The 22,042-nt window shown below is 53.0% G+C and overlaps 7 protein-coding genes across 7 annotated transcripts; 5 read left to right on the top strand and 2 right to left on the bottom strand.

The window, feature by feature from the left end:
- Positions 1 to 42: 42 nt before the first annotated feature.
- J7T55_001080 (uncharacterized protein) lies at positions 43 to 2,291 on the bottom strand (the record flags this gene model as incomplete). Its single annotated transcript, XM_053140360.1, has 10 exons — positions 43 to 173; positions 229 to 358; positions 429 to 508; positions 597 to 1,019; positions 1,086 to 1,310; positions 1,471 to 1,625; positions 1,805 to 1,841; positions 1,890 to 2,111; positions 2,173 to 2,186; positions 2,248 to 2,291. The coding sequence occupies 10 exons, from the start codon at positions 2,289 to 2,291 to the stop codon at positions 43 to 45; spliced, it is 1,461 nt and encodes a 486-aa protein (XP_052996726.1).
- A 1,348-nt stretch (positions 2,292 to 3,639) lies between these two features.
- On the bottom strand, positions 3,640 to 5,044 carry J7T55_001081 (uncharacterized protein; the record flags this gene model as incomplete). The annotated part of the gene is made up of 2 exons (XM_053140361.1): positions 3,640 to 4,095; positions 4,172 to 5,044. The coding sequence occupies 2 exons, from the start codon at positions 5,042 to 5,044 to the stop codon at positions 3,640 to 3,642; spliced, it is 1,329 nt and encodes a 442-aa protein (XP_052996727.1).
- A 3,272-nt stretch (positions 5,045 to 8,316) lies between these two features.
- On the top strand, positions 8,317 to 9,339 carry J7T55_001082 (hydroxyquinoldioxygenase; the record flags this gene model as incomplete). Its single annotated transcript, XM_053140362.1, has 3 exons — positions 8,317 to 8,971; positions 9,025 to 9,092; positions 9,151 to 9,339. The coding sequence occupies 3 exons, from the start codon at positions 8,317 to 8,319 to the stop codon at positions 9,337 to 9,339; spliced, it is 912 nt and encodes a 303-aa protein (XP_052996728.1).
- Positions 9,340 to 9,949: 610 nt separating this feature from the next.
- J7T55_001083 (lea domain protein) lies at positions 9,950 to 11,378 on the top strand (the record flags this gene model as incomplete). The annotated part of the gene is made up of 4 exons (XM_053140363.1): positions 9,950 to 10,277; positions 10,337 to 10,782; positions 10,848 to 11,017; positions 11,072 to 11,378. The coding sequence occupies 4 exons, from the start codon at positions 9,950 to 9,952 to the stop codon at positions 11,376 to 11,378; spliced, it is 1,251 nt and encodes a 416-aa protein (XP_052996729.1).
- A 598-nt stretch (positions 11,379 to 11,976) lies between these two features.
- Positions 11,977 to 13,012, top strand: J7T55_001084 (uncharacterized protein; the record flags this gene model as incomplete). The annotated part of the gene is made up of 3 exons (XM_053140364.1): positions 11,977 to 12,009; positions 12,064 to 12,480; positions 12,554 to 13,012. The coding sequence occupies 3 exons, from the start codon at positions 11,977 to 11,979 to the stop codon at positions 13,010 to 13,012; spliced, it is 909 nt and encodes a 302-aa protein (XP_052996730.1).
- A 740-nt stretch (positions 13,013 to 13,752) lies between these two features.
- J7T55_001085 (beta-glucuronidase) lies at positions 13,753 to 16,141 on the top strand (the record flags this gene model as incomplete). The annotated part of the gene is made up of 6 exons (XM_053140365.1): positions 13,753 to 13,955; positions 14,004 to 14,359; positions 14,415 to 14,671; positions 14,738 to 14,902; positions 15,009 to 15,629; positions 16,004 to 16,141. 6 exons carry the CDS (start codon positions 13,753 to 13,755, stop codon positions 16,139 to 16,141), a joined length of 1,740 nt encoding a protein of 579 aa, XP_052996731.1.
- Positions 16,142 to 18,971: 2,830 nt separating this feature from the next.
- Positions 18,972 to 21,681, top strand: J7T55_001086 (uncharacterized protein; the record flags this gene model as incomplete). The annotated part of the gene is made up of 3 exons (XM_053140366.1): positions 18,972 to 19,054; positions 19,127 to 20,074; positions 20,136 to 21,681. 3 exons carry the CDS (start codon positions 18,972 to 18,974, stop codon positions 21,679 to 21,681), a joined length of 2,577 nt encoding a protein of 858 aa, XP_052996732.1.
- Between the last annotated feature and the right edge of the window lie 361 nt (positions 21,682 to 22,042).

The following is a 22,042-nucleotide window of genomic DNA, read 5'->3' on the forward strand; positions in this document are numbered from 1 at the left end:
CCAGGCGTGCCCGTCAATAGATCTCGTGTTGATAGATGAATATCAAAATTCGTCCCATTGCTCTTGCAACGAAGCGATCATCGGCTCTGTGTTCCATGACGTGGTCTGCTGCATGTGACGGAGGAATGTTTTGACAGCCTCCTGGTCTGCCTTGTCGACAAGGACTCCGCCCCCTTTTAATCGAGTCAGTGGTGGCTGTTAAGATATGAATGGGGTTAAGCTGCTTACAGACAGACAGGGCATGTCTCGCCATGAAAAGAAGATTTTCTGCGCCCTGATTGGAATTCGCTAGGCCGACGATGGTTCGTAAATTCTTTCGTACAACGCCCTGGATGCTCCCAAATTGGTCAGCCTTTCTCTGTTTCGTGAAAGGAGTTTTTGAAGACGAGGTTGTTCCAAGGCACAGCCATGCCGGCCGACTCACGCACCTCTCTACGTCTATTCTCTCGCAGACCATTGTAGCCTGACTTCTGGGTCGCTGGCTCCGAAAGTGCGAAGAGAATGATAGCTACATGGTAATATTGCAATCCGAAAGCTGCTATTTCTTAGCTTGCAGCCTTATTCATCACACTGTGTAGAGTCGTGAGAGTCCTTACCATGACATGGAAGAAGCATCCATATCTCAGGAAGTCTCCCTGGGTCGCCATTCCCCGATCCAGACCAAGTTGGGGTGAATGTCGACGGCTTCGAGTCGTACCACTCTTCAAGCTCTGCACGTGCCTCATTCAATACACGTGTTCTCGAGTCGAGGTCTTCGGCGGACGTGCCGATCAGAATGCGAGCCACAATCACAACTATCCTGGCAGCATAAGCTGTATCATCGCTCCGGGTGTAGATGTCTGACTGCAGGAAAGCGTCGAGATCCGTCTTGAGCGGTGACTCTTGAACCATGGATATATATATGTCTTGGCGCAGACAAAGCCAGGACGATGCCTCTCTCAGGCCCGGTGTAAATCCCCAGCCACGCATCGAATTGACAATGCGTGTCGTTCCCGTGAGATGGAGTCCACGATCCTCAGCTGTGAGTGTTAGTCAGCACCTTGCCGAGGTTTGCCAGTAAGGACTATTGCTTGGAGTCATCATACAGTCCATCTCCTCGTATTGTCGAAGTATAGCCACTGCGGCAAAGACCTCCTCTGTAACATGGTGGTTAGGATTAGATATGGCTGGTATGAGGAGATTCAGACACTTGTCATAATACTCCAGGGCCTCAGTAGATTCCTGCCCGCGTCGATGCCTATTGATGTGGCGCGAGGAGAAGGCGAATATGGCGTAACGCAGGGTCGCGTGGTAGAACGCTCGCCGGGGCACTTCGGTCTCAAAAGTGCGTCCCCGATCAGTAATATCCGCCTAGCTTACACTTTTAGCACTTTCCAGACATGATCCCGTGACGGGAGTGGGAGTAAATACCCATAAGGCCATATTGTCAGTAAAATTACGCATCAACGCAGCTTCTCGCTGCGTCAGTACCGTGTGCTGAGGTCCTGAAGTCACGGAGAGGGGGTAGATTGTAGAGTATGATCGAGAAGATGTTGTTTCGGGTGAGCCATGAGTCGTAGAAGTCTCTGTCCTCAAGGTCACCAACGGTAGAGCACGATTGTGGCTTCCGCTTGCCGGCGTTGCAGCTTGAGATGGTACTTGACGGTCTGAGAACGAAGGAGAGCCATCCGAAGTTATTTCAGCATCATGAAAGTGCGAGCTCAAGAGCCCACGAGAGCATATTGAGTCACCAACGCCAGTTTGTTCACCATCGTCGAGCCAAGAATCGTCCTGATCAGTTTCAAGGCAGTCCGGATCTTCATACCATCTGATGACTCTAGTCGTCTCGTCCAGGTATGTCACTATCTTGTCAGAACTGACAGCTTCGAGACGTATCATTGCGCACTTACACCGTCTATCGACCTGAACCCAGGTTTGGTCCTCGGGGAATGCAAAGGTCCCTGAGATAGACTTATTGATGCCTCGGAAGCGGACATTCGTCGCCCGCACACATGCGATACCGTCTTTGGTGCAAGATTCGCAGGAAGGGACCCTGTCATCACCTGGGAACTTCAGTACAAGTCCTGCAAAAATCTGGAATTTGTCACTGGGCTCACATTTGACATGTCGGGCTGTTGCGTAGCTGTCAGCCGATTTCATTCCAGGCCCGCCTCGAAGACTCTGTGAACTCACATCTACAAGCCTGGCTAGAAACCGTTCTGAGTGTCAGCCACACGGAGCTTGAAGCAGAGGGGCAGCTGCACCCACCACCCATTCACGACTCTCGTCCGCTTGCTCGGCCCCACGTCCATGTTCAAGCCTCCACGAGCCCGACGCGGCTCAACACCACTGCAAGCCGACTGTCATGTCTTGACCAAAAAGGCAGATACGCCAGCGACAGGCTCAACAAGTTGAATCTTCATCAGCACGTTGATCAGTCGTCGGTAGGCAGTTGTCGGGGATGTGTCGGGGATGTGTCACGAATCGCGCTCGTGGGTGTATTTATGATGGAACTAACGAGCGACGATTCATAGTGATGCAGGCCATGCATAGTCTAATATTGCACCCTGCGGGGTTAGGGTGCCGTCTCTTTTCGGCTCAGTATCGGGTCGACTCGGCTTTACAAGACTTGGCTAAGTTCTCATAGTCTTGCAACTAAAAACGTCCTTTCTCAAATCTACACATACTAGGATGTACAGGCCAGCGGACTGGATCCCTCTGATAGGTCTCTTCAGATACATCATGGAGATATTTCATCCCCCTTGGTGCTATCCCACAACGGAATATCTTCTGATTTTTTTTCTTCAAAAGGGAGGGAGATGTAAAGGAATTGTTAGTATCACGATTATTACGCGCATTGTAATTGAAAGAATCATTTTCCTGCTTCCACAGGACAACAATACCTAATCCGTGAATAATGAAGTCTCAATTATGATCACTAATTGATAGTCAGATGCGAGTGCTAATTGCGATCCTATGAATATGAAAAACACGACCCTACTAGGTAACCTCAATTGCATACATGTTTTGAACTAGTGATTTAAGATCCAACTAGGTTGATAGTACTGCCCTCGTGACATTTTTACAACTCTTCATGCACTCACGAGTACTGGGACGAGCTTTTTTTAAGTCTGAACGACCAAGAGTGTCTTGCTCCAGAGTCTTGTACCAGAATAATGCATTGTGTTGATCGTCGTCAATTGACGAGATTCCAATCGCTTTTCTTGTTTCCCCTTGGAATTGCTAAGGCCCATTGGCACACTTGGATTGTGCGTTGGGCGAGCGTCGGACACGAAAGATGTATCGAACCTCAAAATACGATCTTGATACGCCAGCATAGTCTAGAACAAAGCGCTCACAAGGGTATGATGGACTATCTCAACAAATAAATTCGTCCAGACATAGGTCTACAAAGATTCCCAGAAGAACGCCTCATACCGTCGAGTCGATGTCTGGCGAAGCAGACACCGAGCAACCCAAACGCCAAACTGTTTTTGGGCTTAGAAAAACAAAGTAAGAAAGTAAAATTGAAAGAGTCGTTCCGTTATCAATCCCACCTGCAATTGCCCCGCTATCCTTCGTCCTTCTTGTCACTTCGTGTTGCGACACCTAGGCCCTACCAAACTTTAGACTCACAGCGCACACCCGAGCCTAGCCACCTCAAGCCTGTCCGAACTCGCCAGTCTGGGCGCGGCGGACCGTGTTGACGCCGACCTTGCGGTTCTCCTTGCTCAGCATAGTGAAGCCAAAGACAAATCCGGAGATAAGCTCGCTGGGGTTGAGCATGCCGAGCCAGGCCCAGATGCCGAGGAAGCCGCCCTGGTACCTCGTGCCAGCCGCGCCGACAGCGGTGTAGGGCGCGGGCTTGGAGGCCGGCGCAGGGGAGCCGGACGCAGAGCCGGACTCTAGGTCGGCCTGGGCAAGAGGCAGGTGCTTGCCGGCGTTCTCGAGGTAGTAAGGCTTGACGTCGTAGGCGAAGTGGAAGAAGACGGAGAAGGGAACCGTGAGTAGGGCCATGACCATCACCGGGATGCCGATGAAGTCGTCGGACCAGGAGAAGTAGGCGGTTGGCTTGAGGGGAGAGGGCGAGATGGATCGGAGGATCCAGTAGATGAGCTGTGTGCGTGGGCAGTCGGTTAACAGGGCTGTGCTATTGGATTGTGAGGTAGGCTGGAGTCAAGTGTGGACATACCTGGATGATACCAGTGATGGCAACAAGCAACTTGAACGCAGCAAGCTTGGCGAGTGGCTTGTGGTGTGCCAGCCGGCTCTTCAGAGCACCATAGAGTCTCAGGCAGGACATGATGGCCAGTGTCAAGCTGACATTATGAATGATGTCGAGCCAAAGGTGGCCGAAATAGGGCTTGCTGCTCGCAAGGCAGTAGACGCCCTGGGACTCGAAGATGGCAGTGAAAATGGCCACGAGAGCCTGGACGGCAGGATACTGAAAAATGAGCATCCACATCTTGCGGTACCACTCGAGACCATTGATGGGCTCTTCCTCGACCTCGGGCTCCGGACCGTAGTCTCCCCCTCGGCCCCTGGCTCGTCGCCCGCCACGGCCCTTCTTCTTCTTCTGGGGCACCTTGAGGGCGGCGAAGAAGACCTCGCGGTGCTGGTCCGAGGGAGAAACGAACTGGCACATGAGGAGGAAGAAGTTACACAGGGCGAGGGACTGGACAAAGTCGAGCCATGGGTTGATGTACATATAAGCGTTGGGGAAGGACACCTCGAGGAAGCAGCCGATTGCAAAGATGGGCAGGTAACAGCAGATCCTTAGGATGTTGAGCTGCTCGTTGGGCCTTGACAGGTGGGTGGCATGTCTGAACATGAGGATAAAGAGACTGAGCAGGGTGAAGCAGGCGCAGGCGCCGGTGACGATCTGATTGATGGTGAAGAAGTCATAGCCGCCGGCCAACTTGGCGGTCTCGGTGTTCGTCAGTGGCCGGGGCATGGCGCACACATGGCCATTCTTGCTTGTGTAGTTGTACGGCTCGAAGTCGTCGGAACGCCTCACTAATTGAGGCAGGCTGGCGACCATGCGCTCGTAGAGCTGTGAAGCCATAGCTGAGGATTCGCTGTTGTCACCACCGCTGCCTGAGTTGTGTAGAAGCTGGACTGTTGAAGGCCTGGGCAAGAATAGTACCAAAGTATTGGCAGCCGAGCGGCGTGTGTTTTGTGTATGCGTTTAAGACAGAGATATGTATGATGGTCCAGAAGGAAATTCAAGAGCAGATAGGGACAGGAATGGGAGTGGCCATTTTTCCTTTTAGAGGATTTCGAGCTGCCCAGCTCGCGGAATCCTCAAGCCAGGCCACGGCGCCTTCATCTGCACAGTCAGACAATATGTGGTTCCGCATTGTCGTCGTTGGTCGGGCTGAGACTGTGATTGCGTCGAGCCGTTGGCTGAAGCTGTCAGCCACGGCAGGGATGCGCATCCTCTATGGGCCTAGAGACGGGATCGCGCTCGGTATCGCAGCAGTGGGTCCAATGGGACCGCTCCCTAGAGACAGGGTGCCCTTTTCCCCAAAAGCTTGTTTCGGAAAAAGGTCCTCCTTCGCTGCAGAGCCAGAGTGGTCCGTCCGTTATGGTTTGACAAAAGGTACCACGCAGCCCGTCTGCTGGCATAGTCCACCCGCATGGAATTCATCCATAGTGAATACCGTGTCTTTGTTGGCCCAGCACCTGCAAAGCATAACAGCACGTGCAAGTCCCACGCACTATAACCAGTACCTTTATTCTGTCCCTTGCAGATCGATCCTCAGTCACTTTGTCCAACGCGGTCTATGAACATGCGGTGCAGTGCATTGCACTGCCCGCCCCGTCGGGTTCGTTCCCCTCAGCCCCGAACATCGGGCCAGAGGCAGCCAAGAAGCTTGTCAAAGCTTATCTCTTCTTACTGCACTACTGCACAACTGGTTCTGCTACGCCGCGAACTAAGAATACAGCCATTTTCCCCCATTTATCCACAATCCTTCGTTCCCATTGCTTATCACACGGACTTACCGGCGCTTGCGTCTTTCTACACGGTGTCATTCCCGCTTACTGTCCCCAGTTTTCGGCCCCGGCCCGCGAGCCATAACAAATCCTCAGCCCCACTCTCTCTACAAACTTTTCTTTCCTTTGTAAAACTCTTCACGGCGCCAAATTCCATCAACAACTGGACCATTGGCCCAATGGCAAGGCGTCTGACTACGACTCGTGATGTTCTCATGAGAAATGCGGAATCAGGAGATTGCAGGTTCGATCCCTGCATGGTTCATAATGTTCGAAGACAGCACTCCCATGTGCTCGAGAATATTTTTCTCGTTTTTTTTTTTGGAGTCTTGTCAAAGCCGGCTATGAACCGACGTGATCAGTCTAAACATCATTCATAGTACTGAGATCATTGTTGACAATGAGCACATCTGTTTGATGTTCAACATGACTCGACTATCCTGTTCTTATAGGCTTCTAGATTTGCTAACTTTTAATTCGGGAATCGTTAGTTGTGGAAACGATGAACGAGCACGAAGGTCCAGGACTGTTCACAACTGGCATCTGGTACACTGGACGGTTACGTGGAACCTCCGTGGTGACCTAAGAACTAATATCAATGGAGTTAGAAGTTGCTGATCCTGTTCTTTTTTGAAGTCTGCCTCTATATATGGTGAATGGCGGCATATCATGTCAGCCATCCCTCAGATGATGATCTCGACTGCACAGGAGTAATACGGAAGCGACTGCTGCATCTGAGTTGTAATTGGATATACTAGCTTGATGTCCTCTCAGTGCGCTGCCGCGTTCGGTGTGTCCTTTGCTTGGCGATGGACACCACGAGGTCCTGCCCTCCCGACGGCTCTAGCTCAGCCCCGCCGGAGCAAACGAGCCTCTCCCAGTTTGTCTTATGGAACGATAATGGTATTCTTTCTCAGACAAGGCATCACGACTCTCTTCAGAGCCAAGAGCCCACGACCCGTGAGACCAGTCCAGATACATGAAATTAAGACATTGAATGGGCCACTACTTACGGCTGTCTCTACCTGTATGTGAATTTTCAGTTTCATCTGGCCAATATCTGCAGCACAAGATAACATATCTTTGTCTGTAACATGACCGATTTAGGGCATTACTCTGTGTAGCTGGCCACATTTCACAGGCTGCAATTTTCTCAACTAGTCTGAACGTGTTGTGTTCGTTCTCTAGCCTAAAGGTTATTCAAGATATTGTACATGTTTATTGTTGTGTACGCCTTCACTCCACGTACAAGGAGAGCTGTACTACTATGTTTTCGCTTTTGCAGTACCCTTCTGTGTGTAGGCCTTTGACTTATGTGCATGTGTTCTCTTACGCCTCGCGTTGTGGTCGTTAGGAAGAAACTATCTTCTTCGTATAGAACCCTTGTACTCGAGCTAGCCTGGAGAAAGCTTCCGATCTTCCATACGCACGTAGGTAAACAAATTAGAAGTCTGCCTGTGCAATGATTTAACAGCTTGTATGACAGGTCTGAATGTAATCATGAATTGCGAGGCAGAATCGACTTTATAAGGGCTCACTTCGCTGAGAGTGCGTGTTGTAGTTCTTGAGGTGCAATTGCCGCCACGCAATATTGAAAGCAATGAAGCACGTGCGTTCCAAGCATATAGCATTCCAGGGCCGTACCCGACGATTTCGCTAAACTTCCGGGTGCTTATCCGAGCGGCCTCTGCAGTGATCATTGGCGTTACACGACCGCTTTTAGATAGCATGCACAATTGATAACTAGCACAAGCCGTATTGCTCTCGTCGTTGCTTACTCTGCATCAGAGCTGACATTATATTCGTCTGTCAAGGTCAGCCTGCCTTGTCGATGCCGCCTTGGGTTCAAGGCTCAATCTGAGTGTTGGTATCAAATGCGGCAAGTCGAGGACCCAGAAATCTGGGGAATCTTTGCGGGGCTTTCAAAGCACGATGGCCCCGCCGCCAAACGCTACTGCTAGCACCCCTTTCTACCGCGCTCTGCTAACTCTTCCGCAGAAGAGGACATAGCCGACGTCAACCCCAGATTCGAAAGCAAATAGCAGGTTTCTGATTTGCTAGAGCTTGTTCCGACCTCTGGCCAGAATCGTATGTTGTGAGAATGGGACAAGGGGGCGGAACTTACACTGTCGACATCGATCTTACTTAAACTTCAAGTGAACTGGCCAGCTGCTTGACAACCCCTTTTCCTCTCAGTATCTAAACTGCCTTTTGGCCCCTCATCCGTCCCTGTAGCAGTCACATCCGCAAAGTCATCTCACATATTTAAGGACAGCTTTCACTCCGACAGGTCTCTAATCCAGTCTCTCCTCAAAGTTCCCCTCATAAAAAGTCGTCGCCATGTCCTCTACAGCAAACTCTGCCGTCAATGGCGGGAACGCCAGCAAGAAGCCCCAATATGACCCCGATTTCACAGATAGCGTCATCGCGGCAACGGGCCCCAAGGCCAGCCCACGTATTAGGCAAATCATGACCTCCCTGATTAAACACGTTCACGACTTCGCGCGTGAGAACGACCTCACTGTATCTGAGTGGATGCAGGGCGTGGAGCTGCTGAACCGGTCCGGGCAGATGTCCAACGACCGGCGGAACGAGACACAGCTGCTGTGCGACGTCATTGGGCTGGAGAGCCTCGTGGACGAGATCACCAACAAGCTGCTGGTGGGCGCCGACTACGAGAGCACCAAGACCGCGATCCTGGGCCCCTTTTTCAGGAAGGACACGCCGCCGACGGAGAACGACACCAGCATCATCAAGACCATGCCCGCCGACGGCGAGGTCGTCTTCATGCACGGTGTGGTCACGGACGCGGTGACGGGCAAGCCGATCGAGGGTGTCACGGTGGATATCTGGCAGTGCAGCACCAATGGGCTGTATGAGCAGCAGGACCCGGACCAGGCGGACTTCAACCTGAGGGGCAAGCTTACCACAGACAAGAACGGCTACTACGGGCTTTACTGTATCCGACCAGTACCGTACCCGGTGCCATATGATGGTGAGTGCACTGTCCGATGCGAGAGAGAGCTCAGCATAACTGACACGTCGCAGGTCCGGCAGGAGAGGTCTTGCAGCTCCTCGATCGCCACCCGTACCGGCCCGCTCACATCCACATTATGGTAGGATTTTGTCCCCATCAAGAGTGCACAGATTGATCGAAAGCTAACCCAAATACAGGCTGGCAAGGGCGCAGTGTACGCACCCCTGGTGACACAGATCTTTGACAGGAAGACCAAGTACCTCGACAACGACTCTGTCTTCGCTGTCAAGGACGACTTGGTGGTTGACTTCAACCCAGCGAAGGACAATTCGAAGGCCTCTTTGGAGCTGGAATACAACATTCGACTGGCCGCGCAAAAGGCTTGATAGTGTGAATATGGGAACTCGGTTGGCGTTGCGAGTCGCAATTTCTAATGTCATGATATTTGAATCTAATTCAATTGTGCGAGCGTTGCGACACATACTTCTCACCTCGGAGGGCTATCATCTGCAAGCTGTCCTACATCTGTTCTTTGTTGGGCTGGTTGTTATTCAACCCAGCCTGTAGCGAAGTGTAGTTCGCGGCTGCAGGACCGCAAGTCTCATTCGTACTCCATTTTCAAATAAACTATCAAGTCTTACCGCAATACGCGTATAAGGGAATGACGCCGATGGAAGGTGCAAGTATTGTAGATATCTCGGCAAATCGAAGAAAGTATAGTCAGGGTTCTTCGATATCCGGCAGCCCCTCACCTGTTACAGATAAGCGGCCTCTTGAAGATGAGACTAGCAAGGGGAGGGGGGCGTGCTTACTACATAACGTTACTACTGGGTAACGAGAATATCCACCAGTCCCACCTCAATTCATGTCCTTTTGGTTCAGGCACCATCAAAGTCGAGTCGGCGTTGGAATGCTATCTCGAATCAAAATTCGCCAAAGACATCCGGAATAGAAATTTTGGCGTTTCAAAACGCTTACTGGAATGATTGAATAGCCATGCCTTTCAATGATATCACCAAGCCCCCCGCTCCACTGCCGAGCCCGGTGCTCACAGCAGTCTCCCCTGGCGTGTCATTGCTCCGACCACTGAGTCGGAGGGGGTCTGGGCCGGGCATGATCATTCTTGCTCCAGATTACGGAGAATCACTGGCTATTATTGACGGAGTCCCATCTCCACTCATCAAATGGGCAGAGGAAGGCTACACGGTTGTTGAGATCAAAGCAGAGGCCCTGAGGTTAGCGGATGGTGATCTCATCCGTACTGTTATAGAAGCACTGTATGGTTGCGAAGTGTGTGAGCCGAAGGATAAGATTGGTTTGGCAGGTGAGTACGGCTTCCCCTGCTCTATGCTTCGAGAATCGCCAATCTGACAGCCTCGATAGCTTATGATCCTGAGCTGTGGAATATCGTGGCTCCGACGCTGTCAAATCATCCTTCCATTGTCGTGGCTGCGATTTATGCAGATGCATCGACGGAATTATCCCCAGAATCCATCGCTGGCACGTCACTACCTGTGTTGCGGCACTTTGCGGGGAAACCAGCGGAGGGCTCTGCTCAGCCAGACAAGTCACACAACATGAAGAAGTATTACTATGCCAATGCCAGTTCATATAAGTTTGCAACCCCTTTTCAGGAGTCATTCCACTACAACACCGAGGCGATCTCACATACTCGGAACCTCACGCTCTTCAAGAAAGAAATGAACGGCCCGTATTTCGACTTGGAGACAATATGGGATGAGCATACCTACTATGAATTTGCTGATCGGTCCGTCGAGCATACGATGAGTACTATGGTGCAGGAGCCCTATGTCAATCACGTCCCAACAGTGAGTTCATCGCCAGCGCTTGATCTCTTGTTATTCGATCCTTTGTAAGGCTAACCCGGGACCAGATGACTGGTGGCATTGGCCGTGCAAAGCTCTCCCATTTTTATCAGCACAATTTTATCTTCAACAACTCCGCAGATTCTGAGCTTGAGCTGACCAGCCGGACCGTTGGCATCGACCGCGTTATTGACGAGTTCATATTTAAATTCACTCATGATCAAATGATCGACTGGATGTAAGGATTGCCCTGCAGGTCGTAGAATGGCGATAAAAAGCTGACATCCTACAGTCTCCCAGGCGTTCCGCCCACGAACAAGAGGGTCGAGGTGCCTTTCACGGCTGTGGTGAACGTTCGAGGTGATAGACTGTATCACGAGCACATTGCGTGGGACCAAGGCAGCGTTTTGAGGCAACTCGGTCTCCTGCCCGAATACCTCCCATTCCCGTACCCACTGCCTGAAGGGAGCGGCCCAGCGGCCGGCCGGCAAGTGGAATACCGCGTGCCAGTTGCCGGTATAGAAACAGCGAACAAGATGCGAGATAGGAATGGCGGCCCCTCGAACGAGATGTTCGACTTCAAGATTCGGGAGGTCTGAACTGGGGACGGGACAGGTCACAAAGACATATCAAGCGAGAATTGGGATCAGTGTTTCTTGTCTCAACATGACGATTCATGTGATTCTCTGGACTGATTTGTCTCTGTCTTTCAAAGAAAAATAATATAGCAAAAAAAAAAAAAATACAAGGATACAGTGGGAGCATTTGCACTTCGTACGTCCATATCATAGAGTGCTTTCACTCCCCAGTGTGAAGTACCGATGGGGCCAGTCTACTCTATATTGCCTCAACTTTTGTCTTGACTTACCTTTCTCAAGCCAAATGGCGATCCTTGCGCGCCCATCCATTCCGTGGCGTGGAACTCCACTGCTGCGGAATTCCTCTGGCGGAATTCCGCCGATGTGCTTACGCAGGGCTTCGATATCATTTCTATAAGTAAACAGCACTCCTGCCTTGGCTTCTCGCAACATGTTTCTATCCAACATTTTCCAGCTCCCTCAGCGACATTTTCGATTGCTCTCACGAGTTTCGACTCCAGACTAAGCCAAATCGCTGATTCTTCAAGCCGCAGAGCTACCTCAAGCTCATTAGGCCTGTCGTGCTTTACTGCCACCCATACTCCAGACGGCTTCAACAATGACTACGCTCCGCAAGGTCGCTGTATTCGGTGTACGCTTTTGTATACTTGTATTCGATGCAGATGTGCAACTGACGCGACCGCAGGCCTCGGGCAACTTCGGCGCCCCAATCACCGCAGCCCTCATCCAAGCCGGCTTTGTACTGACAATTGTAACCCGGGCCGAATCTACTGCAACCTTTCCAGATGGGTTACCTGTTATCAAGATTGAATACACGCCAGAGAACTTCGTCAAGGCTCTTCTCGGGCAAGATGCTGCCGTCTGCGTTGTCGGTCCTAAGGGCATTCACCATCAGACTGCCATGATCGATGCAGCGGAAGCCGCGGGCGTCAAGCGCTTTATCGTGGACGACTTTGGATGGGGACCGGATGCTCGTGGGCTGCCTGAATTCCAAAATGTTCGTATCAGGCGAAAGGCTCCATGGGATCACGCCAAGGAAAGGGCTGAGGCCAACCCTGGCTTTACCTGGACTGGGATAACGACGGGAAATCCTATTGACTGGGTGTGTGATGATTTTGTACATGAAAACGTCCAAAGAGAGCGAAGTTTTCGGGTTCTGACTGCGCAGTGAGTAGGCGATCAAGAAATTCCCGTTGATGGGATTCGATGTCAACCAATATTCGGCAACCATATACGACAATGGCGAAGAGAACTTCACTGGAACGACACTGGAAGGCATCTCACAGAGTGTCGTGGGTGTTTTAAAGCACCCAGAAGAGACACAGAATCGATTTGTAAAGGTACTCTCCATCAGAACCTGCCAGAACAAGCTGCTGCAGGCCCTGCAGCATGCGACAGGGGAGCAATGGGTCGTACAAAAGTCCACCACGAGAGAGCTCATGGCCAGTGGACGCAAGAAGCTCGCAGACGGCAGTGACAGATGGGTTTTGGATTTGGTTGTGGCTCAGCTGTACGATGAAGGTGAGGCTCGTTGTGAGGTTGCACCTTGTCGATCCGAATCCGACTGTGACCTGTTGGGCGTGGCTGCGGAGACGGAGGAACAAATTGCAACCAAGGCTTTGGGGCTTGCATGATGCGTTCTTCGTAACATTGAACACGGGCGGGCGGAACCTCAACTTTCCTATATTGGACGCGGGGTCAGCGAGGTCGGGATATCTGCCGACGAGGGAATGAGGATACAGAATCGAATGGCTCAATTTTCCCACGTTGCTAAGTGAAGTCAGTTTAGCCGTCTGCATTTCCTAATTGGCCAATATTGACCACTACACTTCGAGCACATGACAAAAGAGTTTCAACTCCTCTATTCCAGTCCCGCCCGCCTGTATGTAAAGGATAGTGATGAGCTAATTCCGTAAAGGTCACAGAGCTGGGCTAATACGTTTCAACGCCTTGACGTTTCTATCGGTGCCCAAATTTTTCCAATGAAATTAGCAATCGAAGGGACTACCCGCGCTTCCATTTCCCACTAATCATCAGCCAAGCCTGAATACAGAAATGCTCCGATTGCAACCCCAATGTTGCGGCGCATTTTAGCTTGCTGGTCACAGCATAAGTCTGTACTCACGGATTGTGATCTGAACACCGCGAAGGTCATCTTTATAGGCTTGATCTACACCGAAGTTGCTGTTTGGAAATGACACACCCGAACCTACCGAAGCCTGCATCTCTTGTTCGGAGTACAATATACCGTCGGCGTCTTGAGCAGGCTATATGCAACACTCGTCGCCGTCTTTCATGAAACTATTCGTTCTCCTTCTGAGACACCCTGGCTTAATATGAGTGATGCTTCCTATGTGATTGAGAATTATTCATCATGGCTTTACTCTGTATTGTCGCATTGAGTTCTCTCGCGCTCGGAGGCCTGACAAGGGACTTGCACACGCGACAGGAGGATACCAGAAATGTTCAGCTCAACGTACCCGACTCAGCGCCGAAAGGCCATCAGATTGTCGATGCCAGCTTCCAGTCTTACTCTATCGAATTCTCTTATATGCTAGATTTCGCCGGAAATACAAGGTGAGTAGCTCACTAGCATGAATTTTGACCTCAGACTGATTCGCAAAGCCATCCAAATTTGTATTCCCACCAGATGCTGAAGAACCTAGGCGATCTTGCCGGTTCCTATCCCATTATCCGTGCAGGCGGAACAACTCAGAATCGCGCAACATATATTGCAAACCAGACCGAAGCGTTGATTGCCAGGTACTCGACGCCAGGTGCTGATCAGCCCGCATCGTTGACAGTTGGCCCTGCCTGGTTCGAGTCCTTCCAACAGTTCCCAAATGGGACGCAGTATATTTACGGTCTCAACTTCTTCGACGGCGCAGAAGGCAAGGCGCAGACCGTGCTCCAAGCTGGTGCCGCATACCACGGAATTGGAAAGAATCTCTACGGCTTCGAGATTGGCAATGAGGTTAATGGTATGATATTATTGTACTTCTTCTGACAACGGAAATTTAAGCTGACAAGCCTTAGGCTGGCCCGGTAGCAGTCGACGTCCGGCAAATTATACGACCCAATCGTACGTAGACCAATGGACTGAGTATGCGGACGCTATCGGCAAGGATGCACTTGGGGAAGATGATGCAAAGCTTCAGCCTCTGTTCCAAGGCTGTGCTTTTACGGCACCACGTAACATCCAATTCGGCAACAACTCAATCTGGAGCGTTGAGAGTGTGCTTCGACTGGGGTTGGCTCGGTCTGGGAGGCTGAAGACGGTGGCTGATCACGATGTAAGTTCGAATCGAGATCGAGAGGCATTGCTTTCCCCGTACAGAGCTGATGTTTTCATGTAATAGTATATGGGATCCAACTGTGAAGGTACAACTAAGATTGCTACTATCAAAGACAACATTCTCGACCACCACCATATGACATCCCTGATGTGGTATCATGAATTTATCGGCAATTTCAGCGTCTCACAAGGTGTTCCGTATGTTCTTGGTGAGACGAATTCTATCTCTGTAAGTGCTTTGAAACACCACTTTTTCATTTTCTCTTTGGAAAGATCATGTCACTGCTCCAAAGTGATCCTGCTCCTCCCGTATGCCCTCGCTGATCTCCTCCTAGTGTCAAGGCAAAGCTCTAGTCTCGGACGTATTCGCCGCCGCTCTCTGGGCAGTCGATTACGTCCTCTATGTTGCGACACTTCAAGTGTCGCGCTTATATTTCCACATGGGCTCTCCATATCGATATAGCCCTTGGCAACCAATTACTATCAACGGCACAGCGCCTTTTGCAAAACCACTCTACTATGGCAATCTACTCACTGCGTCAGCATTATCAGGCGGCAATAAGCAGGTCCAGATACTATTGAATGACACATATCTCACAGCTTATGCCGTCTTCGACGCCGGCAGCAACGGCTCGAGCGCTGGTCGACCTCAGGACACTTCTGCAACACAGCCAACATTGACATCCTTGGTTCTTGTTAACCTCAATGTCTATAACTCGACTTTCACAACACCACGGCCATATACAACTTTCGACTTTACACTCCCGGTCGATGCTAGTAATAGCTCCGCTGCATCTTCCGACGTCCAAGCTCTTCGCCTTACAGCTCCGGGCGTCGAAATCGCAAGCAATGTCACATTTGCAGGTCAATACGTTGACAATGCTTCTGGCGTGATAGCTGGGGAGAAAATTGTGGAAAAGGTCGAGGACTTGGGTGATGGAAGGGGAAGAGTCAGGGTTGGCGATGGAGAGGCTTTGCTTATTACGTTCTAGTCATCCGAGTTGAGAGAGAAAGGCAACTTGAGAACCCATCTGGTGAGGTATAGTCGAGCCAGTGAAGGAGGTAAGCATTTTCGCACTCGCTTACATAAAGAGCAGCATTCGATATTGTCTTACTGCTCAGCAACAGGCTCTAGAAAATCGATAAATCAATATCTATAGTCTTTTTTCCCCAAGATTGAAGAACCACAAAATCGAAATTATGCCAGAGATAGATGGGAAATAATCACCGCATAAGTCTAATGTGTCCATGGTCTTGACAACTCATCCTTCGTCGGCCGCCACGGTCACACAGCATGAGGTCTGACCAACCACTCTGTCTCACCCTTCAGCCTGGCCATCCCACGGCCAGCACACCTGGTGGCGTGTTCACCACGGCCCTGCCAGAGCCATATTGCCACGTCAATGTCAAAACCAATGGCGCGGACTCCAGCGGCTCGACAACCACCTCACTCGCTCAGCAGACATGACGCAGTGTATCCCCATGATTCTCTGCTGCCTAAGATCAGAGCTGTGCGACGTGTCCTTCTTTACGTCCTCGAGGTGTTTCGGGTCGATCAGACGGGTAATCCGGTCTTCCTGCTGCTTGCAACCGTCTTCCAGACCCTGACTAGACTTCTTTGCGAGGGCTAGCTCTGTAGAATGGCCGGTGGGCAACGGCGACGGCATTGCTGCCGCCTGTAGACCCCGGCGGCGGTGAAGCTGGGGATCACTGTAGGCTGCCTATTTTGGAAAACACAAAAGTCGCAAGACAGATAGACTTTGTTCCGAACTTGTATAAAGTTGGGATGATGTACCGTCACGCACGGTCCCAAGGTTCAGACGTCACTTGATGTCCAGCACGTGATATATCTACCTGATGAGATTATCAATGACGAGAAACTGCACAGAGCTGGTACTCATCTATAGCTTTTGGTTATTTCTCTAACAGAATGATATCTGCAAGAATTTCTTCAAGCAGGAATGCCCAAGCTGAGCGTGCACAAACGAGGGAGGGGACTGTTGAATAACCCCTATAATGAAGGGTTAGGGTCTATGTAAGTCTTCGCTTGATAGGAGGTCTCATCCAAAGCTGAGTCGTGTGCGGTACGTTCAAGGTAACTGGCAGGGTGGAGTCATTGGACGCGGGCTCAACAGTCAGTCAACTTTTGGCGATCGCTATACAGACAGAACTGGAGGCGGAGCCACACAGCCAGGCAGAAATCACAGAGGCCGTTGGATTGCGGGCAGAAAGGGACGAAACATGTCACCCAGACTTTGAGCACGCTCGGTTCCGTGGTTGCAGTGCGGCACGGCGGGCAATTTGTGGGCATGGGGCTGCAACCCTGGTGATACCACCTGCGTTAATGCAGGCGCGCACTGGCATTTGCCGAACGTACCTTTTCTATCTTTCTCCCTGTCTCTATCTCTTCTCCTCTCTCTGTGTCCCCTCACATAGACACATGCGTGTACACACACACACACAAACTCACTCACCCGCTGGGAGGGACTATAATAACAACCATTGACTGGTATACCATGTAAAATGAGCTCGAGTCGGCGGCATGAATGTGGGAGAGAAACCTTCCCGCCGAGGAAATTGGCTCCCCCCTTACCTCCCAGCCAGGGCCAGCCATTCGTTGAGTGAGGCCGCAGAGAGGTGGGCGAAGTGGGCGAAGTGGGCGAGGTGAGCTTTTCCAATCTGAAACCCGGCACACCTGCGAGGGGCTAGGGAGATCCCAGACCCCCGCAGCGCATGCATGAATCCCGGCTGCACATGCCCCAGTGTGGCTGCTCGCCCGTGCCAGCCCTGGGCACCCATATTTACAGTCAGACGGCATAGGAGAATTTCTCTCTGAATCTGAGTGCCGGGAGATGGGGGGGGGGGGGGCGACGGGGCAGAGGAGAATTGATTTGAGATCTCTGCGGGTCCTTGGGCTCGCTTGTGCATGAATGATTTGCGATGCTTCTCTTGCTGCAAGCCCATCAGACGGAACCCACCTGCTCTTAGTTCGCATACTGCACCGCACAGAAGGTCGCCCCGTGTGGGCTCAAACCAGACGAGATGGCGGGCTAATAAGCTAAACTCTCCGATGCGGTCCAGTCTTTCGTTTCGAGGCACGTTCATCAATGATCTGAACTGGCTTGGTCGCTCGTATCATCATCATAAGTCGTCATCAGCCACACGTAGTAGGCCAACAGGCTGCTACGTTTGCCAGCGAATTCGGCAACGCATCCGAGGTCCTACGCTGAGACTTGTCGATTTGTCGATCATGGTGAATGATGATGCCACCACCCACATCTCTAACCCTCGGTCAAGCCTGCCCACGACGCCCACGCAGCTACGGTGAGGAGATCGTCCAGGTGCAGCCCATCTGCCGGCAGCTCGGTAGTAGCATCAGCAGATCGCGGCAGACGGCGCCCGCAGCCCGCGGGGGTCCAAGACTGCCCAGGTCTACATACCTGACACCCTCACAGTCCCCGAGTCCCCGCCGGCGAGGGACCACGTCGACGTACCGGCCACTTGGCTGCGACACGAGAATCCGAGGGCCAACCTTCAACGTCGCCGTGAGGTGGACCTGGAGAGCTGACCTGGTTCGCTGCTTCTGCTTTGTTTCTCTCCGCATGCCCCTCCTTCGTCATCTCATCCCATCTGGAATCTGGGCCGTCGGTGTGGTGCAAGGCCTCGTTTCCAGTGTCTGATTGGGCATGTCCGACTGAGGCGCAGTTTAAATATAGCCTAGTCCAGGCCGAGCCCAGGCTCGAGATCGTGCATGCAGGCATCACTGTAGTACTGTATGTAGGAGGAGTGTACAAGTGTGCCTACACGTGCATGTCCAGTAAATCAGCACGGGGGAAAAGGGGCAGGGGGGCTGAACATCAGGGTCCGGGATCCTCGAGCACCAGCCCATCCTCCAACACCACACCATGCAAGTCCAACTGGTCCCTTGGTAGACTCTTGAGTCTTTGACCAGCCTGGTGGGAAGCCCCCATCGCAGGGGTGACGATGTCCTGCCCGACTTCTGCATGCGAGTCTGCTCTACTACGGTCCTAATAATCACTGCCCCTGCCACCACCACACCACAATCCCAACTGTTACCAGACTACGCTGCCCGCCACCCAACCTTCTTGTCACTCTTTTACCGGTGCCGTCCACCATCCAACTATTCTAAGTCGTCAACTCAACCCAACGCTAATCTCTCCTGCGTGAACTGCTGACTGTGGTGATCCCTTCGAACCATTGCTATTCTCCACACGCAGCATCTACCCCTAATAAGTCGTCAATGCCTGCCACCTCCTAACCATCAGGCGTCGCGGCAGATGGACCAAAGTTCAGAGCCCCGCGATGGAGACGCTCAATCCGTTTTTAGCACATACGATGGTCCGGTGACACAAATCAGGATGTCAGTTATCCCGGGACGACTTCTTGATCCTACCACCGCTGGCTGGGACTAACATGCTGACCATACTAACAGGGTGCCGCCGTCCTCGTCTGGGGGTGGCTCATCATCGAGACGCCTGCACTCTCGCTCAACAGGCCAGAGAACCAACCATGGGGACGACTCACAGCTAGACCCGCCGCCGTCGCGGAGGGGCAGGAAGGGCATGACAATACACTGGCCCTTCCAGAGCATCGCCACGGACAACATGTCGATCTTCACAGCTAACGCCCCGGAGCTGTTCCGGCGCGCGACCGTGCAGGTGCCCAAGATCGGCAGCGACGGCTCCCACAGCAGCCTGCGCGACAGCACGCTGATCCCAGACTATGTCGTCAATTACATCCGCGGCGAGACCCCCGAGACGGTCGCCCGGCGCAAGCGCAACGGCGGCAACCAGGGCAAGCGCACCGTCGACATCACCCACCAGCACCGCCCACAGCTGTCGCACATGGTGCTGCTCGAGGGCGTGCAGGAGGGCCGCGAACAGAGGTTGCGGACCGCAATGTCGCAGACCACCCAATCGTCCACCATGACCGAGCTGCAGATGATCCTGCCCTCGACCAACGAGAAGCCCAGGAAGAGGAGGAGGCTGATGACCGGGTGGAGGCTGGGCGTTGTCCTCAACGCCCTCCTGGCCTTCGTCATCTTTGTCATAGGGTTCGTGTGCTTGGTATACGCAGGAACCGAGATTGCCATACTGGTTGGAGATATGGATCTCTTCACGGGATCGTGTGAGGACGTGACATCGCTTGACTGGCGCCTGCACGCGCTGATCAACGTTCTGGTGGTGATTTTAATCGTGGGCGCCAACTACGTCTTCCAGGTCTTGAGCAGCCCAACTCGGTCGGACATAGCTGGAGCGCATGAGGGAAAGAAGTGGTTGGAGATTGGCGTCCCGTCGTTGCGGAACTTCAGACACATCGGGAAGGGGAGGGTCCTCCTGGCCAGCATCCTTTTGACCGTGGCTGTTGTGACCCAAGTAATGTGAGCACCCAGGAAATGCTTCCCAGCACGACTTTCCACAGACGCTAATGATCTACTGCAGATATAATTCCGTAATATTCACCACTCAAGCCGGCATGAGCTACAATCTCATCGCCGTCACCGAGTCCTTCCTCACCGGCTCGACATTTAGCAATGGCACCGACAACAATGCCGGCGGTCTTAGCCGCAACGAACTCCTCGAGCTCCAGAATCTCGCCGGCCGGAACGACCTCACAAATCTCACCACCAGTGAGTGTGTCGACCTGTTCAGCGGGGTCTTTAACACCGACTTCCAAAACGTCCTCTTGGTAGTCAACAGCCCGAATTCGGGCAACTCCCTCGTTGAGACCGCGCAAGCTGGCATCAACCTCCAGTCGGGCAACAACATGTCGACCACCATCTCCAATGCAGAGATCTTTTTCGATGGAGCCCTCGTTCAGTTCTGCCTCGCACAGAGAAGCGAGACGTCAGAAGAGACATGCACACTGCAGCTCAACGGCATCCTCCTGGTCATCGTAGTCGGACTGAACCTCGTCACCCTCATCCTCACCGCCGCAATCCTGATCATGCGCCGCTTCGAGCCGCTCGTCACGCTCGGCGACGCCATCTCGTCCTTCCTCCGGGACCCGGACCCGTCGACCCGCAAGAACTGCCTCCTGTCCAAGAAGAACCTCCGCACCGGCATGGGCGGCTGGGGTTTCACGGATGGGAAGTACTGGGCGCCGGAGCGGGACCACTTCTGGTTCCGGTCGCCGTCGCTGTCGAACTGGCTGGGCGCCGCCTGCTGGTGGGTCGCGAGCGTCATATTCGCCGCGGGCACCCTCGCGCTCACCGTCGCCTCCCAGCCGTCCTCGCACCCGCTGTCGCCCTTCGGTGTCGCGAGCCCCCACACAACATACCTCATCTCCGCCTCGGCGACGGCGTCCGTCCCCGCGGGCACCCTCGCCATCGTCACCGCCCTGCCGCAGATCCTGCTCGCGGGCCTGTACTTCGCCACCAACGCCCTCCTGACCGCCTACTTCTTCTCGCGCGAGAGCAGCCTCCACGCCATCCTGGGCAACCAGACCCGCCGCGCCCTGCGCGTCTCGTCCGACCCGGAGGGCCACCAGACCACGAGCCTGTACATGACGCTGCCGCGGCCGGTGAGCTGGGCGCTGGCCGTCTTCTTCGCGGCGATGGGCTTCGTGCTGAGCCAGGCGTGCTTCGTGGTGTCGCTGACGGCGAGCAGCGCGGGCGCGGACCCCGTTTCGGACCCGGACGCCTCGCCGCAGCACCTGCTGGGCGTGGGCTTCAGCGGCGTGGCGCTGGCGGTCCTGCTGGCGATGCTGGTGGTGCTCCTGGTGGCCTTCGCGGCGCCGGGCTTCCTGCGCGCCCCGGCCGTCGTCATGGCCGACGGCCGCACCGTCGGCAACCCGCTCGTCTTCGAGGGCGGCTCCTGCAGCGCCGTCCTCAGCGCCCGCTGCCACCGCGTCCCCCACGAGGCCGACGTCTACCGCCAGCCCGTCAGCTGGGGCGTCGTCCCCGAGACGCCCGGCGCCAGCGTCAGCCACGCGACGTACTCGGCGAGACCGCTGGGCGAGCTGGATGCTACTAGGCGGTACGCGTGATCTCCGCGTACACGCACGTATATACCTGTTGGTGACTGATTGACTGGTTGATCTTTGTGCCATGTTTTTTTCATCTTTTTGTTCGGGCCAGTTCCCTTCCATTGTCAATATTTACTTCTTTCCGTCTTCACGTCGGAGACGTCGATTTTGTTCGATGACATATTCATGGCCCATAACTGCATGGTTTGGTTCCGAGTTGAGCTAGAGGAAGGATTACACACTTTTTATAGGTGCGATCCTGGGGGTTGCATCTTGTTGGGCTTGGAGTTCAAGGGGAACGGATGGATGATACCAGCTGGGCTTAATGATTAGCTACGAGCGCATGAGATCTAATGATAAATCTATCAAAAACAAGATGTGT

Source organism: Diaporthe amygdali, assembly GCF_026229845.1.
Source record: "Diaporthe amygdali strain CAA958 chromosome Unknown NODE_6_length_1560011_cov_65_102424, whole genome shotgun sequence".
Classification (NCBI taxonomy): Eukaryota; Fungi; Ascomycota; class Sordariomycetes; order Diaporthales; family Diaporthaceae; genus Diaporthe; species Diaporthe amygdali.